This window comes from Mustela erminea, chromosome 17, assembly GCF_009829155.1.
Source record: "Mustela erminea isolate mMusErm1 chromosome 17, mMusErm1.Pri, whole genome shotgun sequence".
Taxonomy (NCBI): Eukaryota; Metazoa; Chordata; class Mammalia; order Carnivora; family Mustelidae; genus Mustela; species Mustela erminea.
The window spans coordinates 20,317,435-20,334,393 of record NC_045630.1 but is presented as its reverse complement, the minus strand read 5'-3'; the positions used below and the strand labels follow the sequence as shown (position 1 = coordinate 20,334,393).

Here is a 16,959-nt window from a genome sequence, read left to right as displayed (position 1 = left end):
TTTGCCTAGTATACCTCAAAATTCTGCAACGTAGACAGTATGAGATTGTAAATGAATCAGGTTAAGTAACTCCTAGAGGTGCAGTCAGTTGCCCCAGTCAGAATTTCACACTCCAAAATGGCAGCAAGTGATCTCATCAGGATGTAGGTACAAGCAGGCACATCTTTCTGTCTTACCCGAGTACAGACCAAAGATCATGCTATTTAATATGAGGGATATCTAAAATGAACTATTCATTGTTGGAATTAGTGGTTTATTAGTCATCATAATGGACATTAGAACTAAGCTCTCATTGATAGAATTTATGATTTCCAAAATGTGTGGCTAACCTATTTTAGGGGTACTCCCATGCTTGCATGAACACGTTTTTAAGAAGCTGGACCATTAGCGATGGTGTGTGGGATAGAGGTCTTGCAATTGTCTGATGCTTACTGTGAGAGTGACAGAATCCTGGCTCTGGAATATTGTTCATCTCCCTACAGTGGACCTTTCATGCGAGGTCATGATTACAGTTCCCAAACGGAAAGAAACCAGGCACTTCATCAAACTCACAGAACAGGTGGTATGTGTTACCTGTTTCTGCTTGCTAACAAGTGTTTGTTGAATAAATGTCTGTATGTATGACAGAAATTGGCCTGAAATTTAGTTTAATAAAAACTGGCTATGAGGTGTGGAACAATAGTTCATTTTCATCCTAATTCCTATAGTGGCTGCTATCACTATCCACCAAAAAATAAGCCAGTCATTTTGTGTGATTAAAATATTTGCAACAGTTATATCTCTGTTTTTAACCACTAATGTGAGTCTACATCTGGAACTTCTGCCCACTTCTGTTGGCCATCTGGGATGAAAAAAAAAAAAAGCTGAAAAACACAAATCTTAGAAAAACTGACTTGTATAGAATGGAAAATGGCAGATCCAGATGTAGAACTCAAATCACGTGGTTTGAAATGCTCAAGAGTGGTTTGAAGTGCTCAAGAGTGGGTACAAAGCAAATGAGAGTGTGTGTGCATGTGTGTGTGTGTGCGCCCGCGTGTGTACATGCATGTACACCCACATGCCTGTGCCAGAAGAAGAGAAAAAGTAGAAAGGAAAGTGAGATGATATGAGGTGACACAGAGGAAAAACAGAAAAAAAAAACATTAGACAACACTGTGGGGTCCTTTGGCAACCCAAAGAAGGTGCTAAAATTAAGTGCAAGCCTCCAAAGTAGGGCTGGGGAGACTCTGGAGTTAGTATTTGTTAAGAGCTAGTTCTTTTAAAAAATATATTTTAATTTTTATTTGAGTGAGAAAATATATTTTAATTTTTATTTGAGTGAGAGTGTGCTGCCACACGTCGGGAGAAAGGTGGGGGAGAGGGACAGAGGGAGAAACAGACTCTCCGCTGAGTGTGGAGCCCCCCTGGGGGTGGGTCCCAGGACCCTGAGATCATAACATGAGCTGAAGTCAGATGCTTAACCAACTGAGTCACCCAGGTGTTCCCAAGAGCTCTAAATAATAATAATAAGGTCTATTAATCATTAACAGTGGACTAACAACACATTTCCATGCACAATGCAGATGTGCTTGCCTCGTTGTCTGGTACCATGAAAAACGTGGTCAAGAGGATAGTGGTATCTAAAACCACATCTCTCAAAGTTTTAAGTACAATCGTGTGTACTGGAGATCGTAGAGTGATTTTAAAACACCACAAGGAAATTGATCTCCAAAGGAACAGTTTATTCCATTTCTCATCCATGACAAATTTTCCCTTCCCTTGGCTTATCTCCTAAAATACTAAACACTCTGCTTATACCAAAAAAAAAAAAAAAAAAAAAAAAAAAAAGGAAAAAGAAAGGAAAAAAAGAAAAAAATCAAGAACAAAAACACAACAAAAAAAAGTACAAAAATCTTTCAATACATTTGGAGAAGAACCAAATAAAGTACTATTTTTATACAACTTTAAGCTGGAGAAGAAAGCCAGGAAGTAGCTAATTTTAAATATTTAAGAACTGTCAACATTTATTTCAATGGAAAGCACACCTCTGAGGTTAACAAATGACGAGGTTTCTCAAATTTGGACCACTCTGTCTAAGGATTATGGGATAAGAGGAAGAAAAGACAGTATTAGGTGTGTATAAATTTTCTACATGTATGTTGATATATACAAATAGAGTTTCTAGAAAGTAAGAATGTCACAGTTGAATAATGACTAAAATCAGCGTCACTACAGAAATAGCGAATTTTTAAAAAAGATTTTATTTATTTGTCAGAGAGAGAAAGAGCTCAAGCAGGGGGAATGGCAGGCAAAGGGAGAAGCAGGCTCCCTGCTGAGCCAGGAGCCGGATGTGGGACTCAATCCCAGGACCTTGGGATCATGACCTGAGCGGGAGGCAGACCCTGAACCAACTGAGCCACCCAGGCTCCCCAGAAACAGCTAATTTTTAACTCTCGAGTGTCAGAATCCTGAGATGCTTTTTGACCTATTCCAAGAGCCTGGGCCTCTTTCACTTTGATCCTCAATTTCATATATAATTAAATAAGCCTGTTTGATTGAGTATATTTTAAGTCCCATGGAGATTGGAGGTAAAATGGACCTTCGTGAAAATGAAGTAAAAAACTGAGTTAAGTCACATGAGAGACTGAAAAGATTTCCGACACGTCGATTCCACCTATAAAACTCCAAATGGCTTACAGATGAGGCCACTTTCAATTTTAAGAGGGGAGAACAATACCTTGTGTTTGTATGTGTGTTTACTCCAAAACATGGACCAAGCTCTCCAGCTTATGCAAGGTCCCTATGGCAGAAACCAGGCATGAATTCAAGACTCTTGAGTTGCGGGTCTCGAGAGCTAGGGTTTTGGACAGTGAGCCTGCAATATCAGGATGTGGCCAGAAAGCCAACGAAGGGGACAAGATTCAGGGCTGAGCAGAATCATGGTCCTGTGGGACCAGCGGTACCTACCCCTGAATCCAACGTTCTCAACAATGGTGACTTTTCCTGGGCACTCCATACTGACCAGAATATCAATAGCTACTATTTATTGAGCTCTTTCGAACTGTGCTAAATATTTAACACCCATCATCTCACTACTTTCACAACATCCCTGAGGAGGAAGGTTTTAAAACAAGTAAACCAAATTCTGTTACGCTGGAAAGAAATTAAAAAAAAAAAAAATTAAACCATTTAATCCTTCTTCTTCTTCTTCTTCTTTTTTTTTTTTTTTTATTTGAAAGAGAGAGAGAGCACAGGTGAGAGAGCGCGAGAGAGTGAGACAGCAGCAGAGAGGTCCAATGTAGCTGATCGGAGAACCCAGAATCATGACCTGAGCTGAAGGCAGACGCTAAACTTACTGAGCCACCCAGGCACTGGGTGAATCCTCTTAATAAATGCTGGGAGGGGGGCGCCTGGGTGGCCCATTGGGTTAAAGCTTCTGCCTTCAGCTCAGGTCATGATCCCAGGGTCCTCGGATCAAGCCCCGCATTGGGCTTTCTGATCAGCAGGGTGCCTGCTCTCACCCACCCAACACCCCCACCCCCCGCAACTGCTATCTCTGCCTGCCTCTCTGTCTACTTGTGATCTCTGTCAAATAAATAAATAAAATTAAAAAAATAAATAAATGCTGGGAGGCATTCTCATTTTCTAAATGAGAAAACTAAGGCACGAAGAAATTCGGTGATTGGCTTAAGATAACATGGCAAGTAAGTGGCAGAGCTGGCTCAGAACCATTGTTCTCGGTCACTGTGTGAAGACAGCGCCCTTCAGACACGGAGTGGTGCAGACTTAAACCCATGGGGCCAGACTAAATTACAAAGTGGGGACTGGGTTGGTAATGCAGAGTGGGGATTTAGGAGAGAGGCCAGGAGCAAAATGCACTTGCCTGGAAAGAGCCGTGTGCCTTGGCTTGCTGTGGTACGTGGGAGTAAGTGGGAAATGGCTATAAAATGAGACCCTCAACCACAAGCGTGAGCTTAACATGAAACATGACGCAGGAAAAAACTCTCTTATCTAAGACAGCAGGTGCAGGTGTCACGGAGAGAACCAAGATAATAATCTGAAGCTGAAGTGATTTTTAAGATCTTGAATCATGATTGAGAGGTAGGAAAGCCCTGGGGACATCTTAGGCCGCGTGAATCTTCTGTATTTTCCATTCTCTTTCTTGGAATTTGGGTAAGTCAGCCAAGCCTGAAGTCAGCCCGTCACATTCACCATCTTCTTCATGAAATCGCCTTTCTAGGGCCTGAAAGTCCCTGGCTGTGAATGTAGACTGAGTATTGTCTCTATTTAATGTTTATAAGACTGGGTTCTCAAGAAGTGTTCTGCAAATTCCACCCGCTATCAAATAATGGGGAAAGCAATTTGAAGAATGACAAAATCACTACTCTCAAATTCCACCCTACCATTTTAGGAGTAATTAGATCTGTTATACTACAGAATTCAAGTCATTTAGGGGTAATTGCTCCTGTAATGGTCAGTCTCACACAGCTGCGTGTGGCCTCCTGGGACTATTTCCCAGGTGGGCTATGGACGGGGGACCCTTCCTTGTGTTTGCAAATCCACATGATTCTGACCAGGACGCCTCCCACTCGCTAAGTCCTGATCCATCCAAGGAAAAAAGTAAAGAGAACATCAGGTGAGCATACATATTTACATACGCTACAAGGTTGTGCAAACAAACTCTTAACTGGTAAAAGGGCATTTATAAATGGCTCTTACTTCGAACCATTTGCTTTGACAACTTTGTTTTCGTAATTCAAGTGCAATTAACACGGTGTTTTTTTTTTAAAAGATTTTATTTATTTGAGAGAGAGCAAGTACACTTGCACAAGCAGGAGGAGGAGAAGAGGGAGAGAGAGAAGCAGACTCCCTGCCAAGCAGGGAGCCTGATGTGGGCTCAATCCCAGGACCCCGGGATCATGACCTAAGGGGAATGCAGACGCCCAACCCACTGAGCCACCCAGGTGCCCCAGCACAGTGTTATATATGAGTTTCAGGTATACATTTTAATGATTCATCGATTCCATTCATTACTCAGTGCTCATTAAGATAAGGGTGCTCTTTTTTTTTTTTTTTTTAAGAATGCAGCTGCTTTCCTCAGACAAGGTAGCAGGTGGCATTTTATTTTATTTTTTTTAAGATTTATTTATTCGACAGACAAAGATCACAAGCAGGCAGTGAGGCAGGCAGAGAGAGAGGGGGAAGCAGGCTCCCAGCTGAGCAGAGAGCCCGATGCGGGTCTCGATCCCAGGACCCTGGGATCATAACCTGAGCTGAAGGCAGAGGCTTTAACCCACTGAGCCGTCCAGGTGCCCCAAGATAAGGGTGCTCTTAATCCCTTTCACCTATTTTATCCATCCCCCTACCCACCCCACCTGTGGTAACCCTAGTTCTCTATATTTCAGAATCTGGATTTTTGCTTGTCTTTTTTTTTTCCTTGTTCATTTTTTTGCTTCTTAAATTTCATATGACTGAAATCATATGGTATTTGTCTTTTTCTGACTTATTTCACTTAGTATGAAACCCTGTAGATCTATCTACATTGTTCCAAATGGCAATGTTTCATTCTATTTTATGGCTGAGTAATATTCCATTATATCTGTATGAGTATATATGTATGTGTGTGTGTGTGTGTGTGTGTGTGTGTCCTGCATTTTCTTTATCCATTTCTCCATGGATGGACACTTGAGCTTCCATATTTTGGCTACTGTAAATAATATTGCAATAAGCATAGGGGTGCACATAGCTTTTTGAATTAGTGTTTTCATTTTCTTTGGATAAATATCATATGATCTTTTTAATTTTTTGAGGAACCTCCATGCTGTTTTCCATAGTGACTACAGTATCTTTCATTTTCACCAACAGCTCCTTTTTCTCCCTATCCTTCCCATAACTTGTTATTTGCTATCCTTTTTGAGTCTAGCCATTCTGACTGGTATGAGGTGATATCTCATTGTGGTTTTGATTTGCATTTCCCTGATGCCTGCTGACATTGAGCACCTCTTCATGTACCTGTTGGCCATCTGTATGTCTTTTTTTGAAAAATGTCAATTCATGTCCCCTGCTCATTTTTAATTGGATTATTTGGTGTAAGTTCTTATATATTTTGAGTATTAACCCCTTATCAGACACATCAGTTACAAATGTTTCTCCCATTCACCAGGTTGTCTTTTGTTTTGTTGATGGTCTCCTTTGCTATGCAAAAGCTTTTTATTTCTGTAGTGTAGTGATTTATAAATTTTTTTAAAAAAAGATTTTATTTATATATTTGACAGACAGAGATCACAAGTAGGCAGAGAGGCAGACAGAAAGAGAGGGGGAAACAGGCTCCCCACCAACCAGAGAGCCCGATGTGGGGTTTGATCCCAGGACCCTGAGACCATGACCTGAGCCAAAGGCAGAGGCTTAACACACTGGCGCCCTCTGATTTATAATTTTTTAAAAAAAGATTTTACTTATTTATTTGACAGAGTGAGAGAGCACAAATAGGCAGAGCAGTAGAGGGAGAGGGAGAAGCAGTTTCCCCACTGAGCTGGAAGCCTAATGCGGGGCTTGATCCCAGGACTCTGGGATCATGACCTGAGCTGAAGGCAGATGCTCAACTGACCGAGCCACCCAGGCACCCTGTGATTTCTTACAATTTTTAATAGTCTTTACACATCTAAAATCTTTTCCATATTGTTTAAAAGTCCTTATCCTTATTCTCCTTAATACTTTCCACCAGCGTTTTTCCCCCCTTTATAACACACCAATTTTCTCTTGTCTAACTCATATCCTTTTTAATCACTAAGTGTATAGATTCTAAAATAATGCGTATAGGTTTTAAAATACTGAATGTAAATTATTTCTGGTGTTCATAACTGGCCAATTAGCTAAGAATTTTTATTATTTCCATCATGGAGTTAAAAATAGAATCTCTTTGAAAGTACTTCGTGAATATATTTTTCTTTCACTTCCACGGGGTTCCACCTTACCTATGACAAGTTGCAATGCTTTTTAGGCCACACAAGATTTTCTACTCAGAGTTTTGCAGAGATTAGTGGCAAATGGACTCAACAACTGGCTAGAAATTGAATTTCAGTAAAAGAGTAAAAAAATGCTTATTACTTAGCAAGTCAACAAAAGTATGTTCCATGTTCTCATCAGACACTTTTTTTTTTTAAAAGATTTTATTTATTCATTTGACACAGAGAGATCACAAGTAGGCAGAGAGGCAGGCAGAGAGAGGAGGAAGCAGGCTCCCCGCGGAGCAGAGAACCCGATGCGGGACTCGATCCCAGGACCCTGAGATCATGACCTGAGCCGAAGGCAGCAGCTTAACCCACTGAGCCACCCAGGCGCCCGAGACACTTTTTAAATGTAGTGTTAGCTTGAAAACAAATATATAAGCCAAAGTGGGGGATAGACAGTGCCAAACACTAAAAGCCAGAACTCCTTCTTGAAAACATTGTTTGTTAATGATAGTTACTAGTCAGTTTTTGACTTCTTAAAAAGGCTTGGAACATCATGAAGATAAAGAAAACTTGAGTTACTTCCAATAATATACTACAAATAACTGATTTGACTAAATGTCAATAAAATTGAAGGTCATTGGCTATGTTTCTCCTCCCCTTTCTCTTCCTCTTCCTCCTCCTCCCCGCTCCTTCTTCTTCTTTTTTAGATTTTGTTTATTTATTTGAGAGAGAAACAGAGTGCCCAAGCAGGGGGAGGGGCGGCGGGAGAGTGACAAGCTGACTCCCTGCTGAGCAAGAAGCCCCATAGGACATGACTGGGGTGGAGGGGCAAACGTGGCTTATGTCAGCTGACCAGGACCAACAAGAGGCCCCATCTGGTTTGGATCCCAGGACCCTGAGATCATGGCCTGAATCAAAGTCAGACACTTAACCAACTGAGCCACCCAGGCATCCCTATTTTTCTATTTTCTTTGTTCCTAGTTTTCAAATACTGGATAGTTGATATTGACCTTTACCTTGTCATGTTCTTTATGCCGGAGCCAAGAACAATGCACAGGTGTTATTTATTTAGCTAACTTCATCTTTAAAGCTGCCAAAGAGGATCCCGGATGGAATAGATTTGCAAGTGCATAAAAAGAATAAAATTAAGTGTTGTACAGAAATGACCTCATGTGTTTTCATAGCCTTCATCTAAGTAGATCGAGGGACCATATTAGTCCTTATTTTATAGATAAGGAAACTGAAGGAAAAAGGAAACAAGTATATTTAACATTTATTAAGCATCTGTAACAGCAGAGGCACAGTGCAGAGTTTTCGAACATACACATAATTAAGCTGAATTCCATACCCTCCAAACAGTCACAATCTAGTGGACATAGGTGACTGTGAAAAATGCCATCATAAATATAGAATACAATGAAAGAACAGGGGGAGTGACTTCTGATGGCTGTAAGCTTTTGAAAGGGTTTTGTAGAGATGGAATCTGAGCCCAGATTTACTGGGTAGAGTGTTCTACAGGCAAAGATGGTGGGATAGCAGAGGTAAGAGCAAAGGTATAGAAAGGTAGGACATGTGATTTTGTTAGCTATCGCTTGAATCTGAGGGTAGGGCAGGGATAGAAGGGAGATGACATGTTCGGAAGGCCTTAATGGCAACTCTGGTAACAATGGGGTAAAAAGTAGGGTGGCAGGGAGATAATTAGGAGACAACTGCAATGGTTCAGAAAAGAGGTAATGAAGCTTGAATGGATCAGAAGTAGGAGTGATGACAGCAGGTAGTGATAGCAGAAGTAAAATCTATATAATTTGGCAACTGAGTGGGTGTGGACCCTGAAGGAGGAGGAGGAGTTGTTGAAGATGATTCTAATCCATTAACCTGAACCAGTGAACATGCTACATTTGAGCTACGCTGGGTCAGAGAGAAGGGAATTTCTATTAGGAAAGTGCAAAGGTTGGGGGGCGTTTAGAGATCGGGACAGATAGGGATTAAGAAATCAACCACAGGCATACGGTGTCTGAATCCGTATGAGTGGAGGAAATAACCAAAGAATAACGCACAAAGAGGAAAAAGACAAAAAGAAAACCTTAAAATGCAGGGAACACCAGCGTTCTAAGCAAGAGGAGAGTGGGGGAGTGAAGGAAGAGTCATTGGTGTCACATGAACGGTAGGTCTGAGAGGGAAGTGGATGATGCAAGGTGATAGAAATCAAGGGAGAAAAGTTTCCAGAAATAGAACTGACTGAAACTGAGGGGATCAGTAGGCGATTTCCTGTGGTCACAGAGATCACGTCTGCACCTAAACTCCGCACCTATCTACCGAATTATCTCACACACAAACACGTGTTGTTTTTTTTTCTTTCAAGAGGAAACTACTCATTTTATCAATAGTTAATGTGGGACTCCGTGATCAAAATAAATCACAAGTTCCAATTTCCTTCATTAATCTTCTTTGCAGCTCACTCTACTCTCCTTGCACTGAGTTTTTTAGAGAACTGTTATTAATCAGGTACGTGTCCTTTTTAATCCTTGTGGATGCGGTTCCATTCAAGGACTCCTCAGTCCTAGAGGTCGGCTGGGCATCTAATCCAGCAGCGGGATGAGGACTTCTTCCTCCAAACTCTTCAGCCTCAGTTTCCTCATTTGCAAAATGGGAATGGCGGTACTTACTTCTTAAGAGTCGAGAAGCTTGCACGAGAGAGCGCAAGTAAAACTCTCAGCACATTGCGTCAAAGGTTGTCATTTTTGCTGTGACCGTTTTGTAATCCCCCTGAGAGCAAAAAGACAACCCCAATACTAGTCTCTAAAGCGTGTAAGAGCGAGCTGGGAACGTGCAAGCCTCATTCTGCCAGTCCTCCGGGAAGCGTCAAACACAGGAAGAGGGATACGTGGTTGACAGGTTCCCCAGACTCCGCAGCTGACAGGCCCAGAGGAAGGACTGGCCGCAAGACGCAGCGAGAATCAGGGTCTCAGGCACCGCCCGTGACCCTCGGATGACCACATGTCCCAGGGTGCAGCGCGCCCACCCTGGGTGGAACTTTGGGGAGGCGGAGTCGGATTGAGAGCCGCGCCGGAGGAAGCAGTGCACGCTGGGACTTGTAGTCTTCGGGTCACAAGTTCACGGGTCGGAGGAGGGTCGAAGTCAGAGGTCCCGCCCCAGTCCCGCCTTTTGTCCACGTCTCACTTCTCCCGGCCAATGCCCTCTCCTATTCCCGGAGCCTGCCCCTCTCCGTTCCGGTTCCCATTGGTCCTGAGCCTCAGCGCCTTGGGCCCTACCCGGAAGTAGCGTTGGGGGAGGCGGTTTCCTACGACACCGGAAAGCTGGGGGAGGTGCTCGGGGCTGCTGAGGGCGGAGGGCGGTGGCAGCGCTGGCGCTGGGGACCGGCTCTGTGGTTTCGGGAAGCAGATCGGCGACGGCTGCCGCTCGCGTAGCTCCGCATCCCGCCCTCGGCACGGCTCGCAGCCCCCTTGCCACCGGCGTCCGGCAATGTGTCCCACCGGCCGGGCGTAGCCGCTGCGCGTGCGCGGAACCGTGGGGCCATGAGCGAAGCCGGCGGCGGCCGGGGCTGTGGGTCCTCGGTCCCCCAGCGAGCGCCATGGAGCCTGGTGGCGGCGACGGCCGCGTTCTGCCTGGTGTCGGCCACATCCGTGTGGACGGCGGGGGCCGCGCCCATGAGTAGGGAGGAGAGACAGAAGCTTGGGTAAGGGTGCCTGGCAGCCTCGGGTGGGTTTCCTCAGGAGGCGGACCACAGGCGAGGTGCCTGTCATTGCGACCCGGGCGCGCAGTGGCTTCTCTTGTCGCGATTGGGATGGTTCTTGCCCCGCGAGGGAAGGACAGGGTCCGGGAAGGTGAGGGCCGTCGCCTGCAGTGCGACCTCGAGGGGCCGTCGGGGTGTCGCCTGGGCCGTCGGTGACATGTGCAGGCTGCTTGAGGCCATCCGCCGTTTGTCAACGCAGCTGCCATGTCAGTGGCCCGTGAAGGGGGCTACTGCCCGTGTTACTACGCGACAGAGTCCTGCGGTTGTCTTTAGTCGGAGACGTGGTTGACTGTCTCGCACAAGTGAGCTCCCAGCTTGGAAAATGCTGCTGATCTCAGAGTAGTTAAGGAAATAGTCTTTACACCTGTTACGGAAAAAGGGGGCGTTCATTGGAATTTGAACTTTACACATTTACCATTTCCTTGCAGTGTTTTCTTGCACTACGTTTTCTAATGGAACTGTATTTAATGGTATTATTCAGAAGTCTCAATTAAATATACTTGTTCACTTTACTCAAAGTAATTTTACCAGTTTCGAAAGTGTCAGAAAACTATCAGTTATATTTACAGCATTTAGTTGGGAGTCAATATTCCTAATATACGCTGGGTCCCACAAAGGAATAAGGAAAAATCCAAGAACCAGTAAGAAAATGAGCAAAGAGCGTGAAGAGTTCATTTCCTCCACATGGGAGGAAATGCAAATGGTCAATAAACATGAAAAGTTACTCAACTTCTTAAATGTGAGAGATGCAGATTAAAACAATGAGATAGCTGTTTTTCCCATTGGATTAATAAGTACAGGGGTGCCTGCCTGGTTCGGTCAGTAAAGCCTGTGACTTTTTTTTTTTTTTTAATTTTATTTATTTATTTGACAGACAGATCACAAGTAGGCAGAGCAGCAGGCAGAGGGAGAGAGGAGGAGGCAGGCTTCCCTCTGAGCAGAGAGCCGGATGTGGGGTTTGATCCCAGGACCCTGAGATCATGACCTGAGCCGAAGGCAGAGGCTTAACCCACTGAGCCACCCAGGTGCCCAAAGCCTGTGACTCTTGATCTCAGGTTGTAAGTTGGAGTTCCACATTGGGTGCAGAGATGAATTTTTAATTAAAAAAATTTTTAAATTCAGAGATGAATTAAAAATAAAATCTTAAAAAAAAAAAGGATTCGTAAGTACAAAACACAGAGTACTGACTAGTTGAAATGTGAGAAAATAGTTGGTGGGAGTGTAAATTGCTGTAACTTATTGACAGTATCTCCTAAAATTTAAATTGTGCGTACTCTTTGATTCAATAATCCCGACTCAGGGAATCAATCCTACAGAAATAAAAGCACTATTGATGTATAGATAGGTGTACAAGATGTGCGTTTTGAAAGAATGGAACTGTTATTCAGTTCAGTAAACTGTAGAATAATATGTATAGTGCCATTCTATATATATTTTTTCTTTTTAAAAGGTTATATTTGTTTGAGAGAGAGGCCAGTGAGAGAGCAGGAGCAGAGGGTAGGCAAAGGGAGAAGCAGGCTCCATACTGATAAGGGAGTGAGATGTGGGGGCTAGATCCTAGGACTCCCAGGATCATGATCATGACCTGAGCCCAAGGCAGACACGTAGCCAACTGAACCACCCAGGTGCCCCACCATCCCATGTTCTTTTAGAAGCAGAAAAAAAATTGTTTAAGCTCAGAAAAACATGGAAGGATGATTACCCCCTGGGTTAGGATGGAGGTGAGATGGAACCATCAGGTTTTGTTTTATATACTTCCTTGTTGTTTAAATCATTGCAAGAGTATTGTATTAACTTTTAAATAAGGTAACAATAAAAGATGCCTGATTGGGGGGAAAAAAAAAAGTCAGCTACCCAAAGAAAATGATCAGTAAACTCTTAATTAGTATCTTAAATTTTCTCTCTTTATGAATTTAATGTGTCATTGATAACTGTTTTAATGAATGCCCTGCTCTGTGCCAGGCACTTTATATATGTTCTCTCTCTAATCCTCCCTGTTAATGGAGGTGATCCCCATTATGCAGAGGAGGAAATTGAGTCTCAAGATCAACTTGTTCAAACTCAGAGCTAGTAAATGGTGGACTCAGTATTCAAGATTAGGTCTGTATGACCCCAGAGCCGGTGTTCTCTCCACTGTGTTGCACTTCTTAAGACTTAGAAAGAGAAGCTTCAGGTTTGTTAAAGATAGAAAGTATCTTATTTGACTACCACTCTTCTTTCTCTCTTTTTTGTATTAAAAATTTTTGTTTGAAGAAAAGTCATTAGTTAAGTCATTTTTGTCAGAATTAATTTTTAACTGGAAAAGTTTAACAAAAATGACTTGAAGTGTCAGTTTAAATTTTGAGAGTAAGAGTCTGGAACTATAAACCACAAATACACAGTTGCTTGACTGCTTTCCCCTTTGGGAATTTTCCTTCCGGAACCTGAACCTGTGCGATTCTTTTAAAAGCCCAAGTGATTTATGATTTAAAAAACCTCAAAAAATGCCTCATCCCTTTTCCTGTCCCCCCAAACCAAGGATGATAAAGACTGGAATTATCACAAGTTGGAAGCAGTTGCTCAATTGCTTCCAGTTTGTGGAATTTTTTACTTGATCATATGTAGTCTTACCCTTTCTGGAATGCATTGTTTTTTGCTTTTGTGGTTTAAATGTTACAGCAGTTGTTAATATAATCTTTTCATTTTAAAACAAGGGAAGTATAAAGTTATCCAATTTCTGTAGGACGTTGACAGGCAATGTAGTTTTAGAAAAAGCTGACTTATAAAAATTATTTTAACATAATTAAAAAGACATAATTTTCAAACTGTGGATCTGATTCCCAATAAATTTCCGTTCACTGGCTGAATAGAAATAAAATCATCACAGAGACATTTTTTCTGTTTAATAGAGTAAACTACCATTCTGTATTTAAAGATGACTCTGAGGACTTACAGGTTTAGGAGAGAGAGTGCTCAACTGAGTATTAAATATCTCCACTTTGTAGTATGTGTTGTGAAATTTGATGGCCATGTGCTACAAAAATGTAAGGATTGGAAAATAATGTGTCCTCATATACAGTTGTGATTTATTCATAATCATGAAAACTGAATGCTTTTGAAGTTTGGGTTAACCAGTTAAAGCTTATGTTATCTGTAATGCACATGTCTAGGCACTGCCATTACCAGTTAAAAGAGTTCCTATTTCTTGGCAGTACTCTTGTGTTGATTCCATTTCAGTGAAAGGAAGAAGAATTTCCATATTCCATTTATTGATACCAGTGCTTGAAAGGAAAATTTTAACATTGTTTTTGGTGGTTCATTAGCTAATTTGAGAGATCTTTATCGTCTGCAATATAATAAATGTGTTTTCTGAGATAACTTGGCCCATATTCTATGATATATGTACAGACATAGCTCATGTTTTAGCAAAGTGATAAGATCTTGTTTATAATGATTATTTTAAGATGATTATTCATAAAAAAGGTTTGTCAGGACTTAATTTATTCAGTTTACAAATTTGAGTGTACTTGATTTTGCTGGTCATTATAGCTAGGATCTGGAAATTCGTTCTTTTCTGTCTGCTAGCTTTATTATTACCAATATTTCATCATTCATGATTACAGTTTTTATAAAATGACAATTGCAATGTAACAGGAAGTAAAATAAAATTATACCCAGCCATATTCTCTAACACTTTCTTCAGTTCTTGCTATTAGTGACTGGAGCTTTGGGAACAATAGTAAGTGTTAATAGAAGATTACTGAAATATTTTTCCCTTGCTAATTATTGAGATAGTTGGCCTTGTCTAACCATAACATTAACTTTGTAGTTTTTCGTGTAGTCCTCAAGCCCCCAAACTTGGGAGTGTTGAACTGAAAGACTGATTTATTGGTCCAGACAGATAAATGGATTTTGACTTAGTAAATCTGGTGTGGGGATCAGAAATCTCCATTTTAAACAGTTGTCTTGGGGATTTTAAGAAAGACAGATAGCCAAAACACACAAATCTCTTCTCATTTGAGACATGAATATTATTTGACTTCTGACAATTTTTTAAAGAAGAGAGTATATCATAAAATCATAAAGTATATCTTTTGAAAGTGTGAACAAACATATGTTAATAAGTATGTATTAAACTAGGCATTAGTGACTTGATTTAAAATGAAAGAAGCTTGTTAGAGTACTGTTATTTCAAATCATTACATACCCACCCTTCTCTTGAGAGAATATCCAGCTATATTCTTCCATTTAAGACAGACCTGTTGAATAGTTTTTTAAGAGGTAATTGTTTTTTAGCATCAGATTTCCTTCTCTCTGCATGGCATGCATCATTTATCAATTTTCTTGGGAAACATAAGGTGAATTTTACATAAATTGCTAGGAATAGTAAAAGTTTGGCCAGCTCTCTGTGGTTCATGAAAGCTTGTCTACTAACACTAATGTATTCTTGGCTCTGTTTATGTCGTTTCTAACTAATTTTTTCTTTTTTTTTTTAATGGGTGTATGTTTATGAAGGAGCATTAACTTTTTTAGGAAAAACCTCTAGAATGTACTTAACTTTTTTCCATTTCTGCTCTTTTAAAATTAGGAATCAAGTACTGGAAATGTTTGATCATGCTTATGGTAACTATATGGTAAGTAGAAGTCTTATCTTTATACATCATTTATGTGAGTGGATTATTATATAAAAAATAGCTGCAGATTTTGAAACCTGTATTAATAGCACATTCTTTTTAACGGAAGTTTAAAAAAAAACAGTGCAAGCATAGGCTAACAGTGTTTTTGGTAATTGGTTTTTAGAGAAGTTTAATTGGATAGCTACGAAACTGCATTAGATTAGGTAACTTTGTATTTAAGTAGTTTCCTTTGATGGTATCAGCAATGTGAGTGATTAATATGGTTAGATATTGTGGATGTGTATGAATAAGATGTTATCTCCAGCCTTTGGGGAAATTTTTCTCTTATTTAAAAATACTGTTTACAATATTGCTTCATATACTCTACGAAGAAAACTGTTGTTGAAAAGAGACAAAATATGACCTAGTTTCTGTCCAAGTTATGTCTTAATAGTGGGCTTTGATTTGAATATATTCTACTTTCTAAATACACTGATCTGTATTGTTTTAAAATGTCTTAGTCTTCACTTGGGATGAAATTGCAGCTTTAGTTTTGCAAGATGAAAAAGTTACGGAGCTCTCTTGCTCAACAGTGAATATACTGAATGTTGCTGAACTTAAAAATGTTAAAAATGGTAAATTTTATGTTTTTTTAACCACAATTAAAAATTTAATCCTCCCACAGTACAGGGAGCCGCTTGGGGGATGGCAAGGCTGGGGGGGTGTAGGTGCCCCCTATTTCTTCCTGCCTCATACCCCTTAATAAAATGATCTTAGACTTCAGGAAAAAAAAATGTTTAATTTCTAAAAAGATGAGCTAGCAACAAATTTTAGAATTCAAAGAAAATTCTCTGTGAATTTCTATAATTTTGAAAAGAGTAATCAAATTATTCTGAGAATTCTTATGAATTTTAAAATATGTTTTTGCATTTTAAAATATGTTTTTAGTTTTTTACATTTTAAAATGTTTGTGCATTTTAATGTACAAATGTACAAATATTTAAAAATGTGTCAGATTTTCTTTTATGATGAAAGCCTATAAAATATACTTGGGAAATGTTTGACAGAGAACTAACTTTAATTGATTTTGCTTTAAGTATATTTCAACTGATTCTGTGAATCCATTTTTCATTTTATATAATGCAAATATCTTCATATATTAACATCTTTATAAACACCTAAGTATACACACTTTATGTGTTCGTGTACCTTTTTTTTTAGCTTTTTATTTTATCTTATTTTTATTTTTATTTATTTTTTTTTTTAAAGATTTTATTTATTTATTTTATCTTCTTTTTAAAAAGATTTATTTGTTTATTTATTTGACAGAGATCACAGGTAGGCAGAGAGGCAGGCAGAGAGAGAGGGGGAAGCAGGCTCCCCACCAAGCAGAGCGCCTGACGTGGCACTTGATCCCAGAACCCTGGGAATCACGATCTGAGCCGAAGGCAGAGGCTTTAACCCACTGAGGCACCCAGGCACCCCATTTTTTTAGCTTTTCAAAAAATTTATTTGACACTGAGCAGAGTGAGTGAGAGAACACAGGTAGGGGGTGGGCAAAGGGAGAGGGAGAAGCAGGAAGCAGACCCTCTGTTGAGCAGGGAGCTAGACTTGACTTAGGGCTCCATCCCAAGACTCTTGAGATCGTGACCCAAGTGGAAGGGAGACACTTAACTGA

The 16,959-nt window shown here is 40.6% G+C and overlaps 1 protein-coding gene across 7 annotated transcripts in view; it reads left to right on the top strand.

Moving 5' to 3' along the window:
• Window positions 1–10,231: 10,231 nt before the first annotated feature.
• EDEM3 (ER degradation enhancing alpha-mannosidase like protein 3) overlaps window positions 10,232–16,959 on the top strand; it is a 74,949-nt gene continuing 68,221 nt past the window's right edge. For 6 of the 7 annotated variants that reach the window (XM_032317513.1, XM_032317512.1, XM_032317518.1 and 3 more), the window contains exons 1-2: window positions 10,232–10,629; window positions 15,254–15,299. In XM_032317513.1, coding sequence (XP_032173404.1) covers window positions 10,469–10,629; window positions 15,254–15,299 — 207 coding nt within the window. In that variant the 5' untranslated portion in view covers window positions 10,232–10,468. The remainder of the gene's footprint in view (window positions 10,630–15,253; window positions 15,300–16,959) is intronic. The other variant, XM_032317514.1, reaches the window with a different exon arrangement.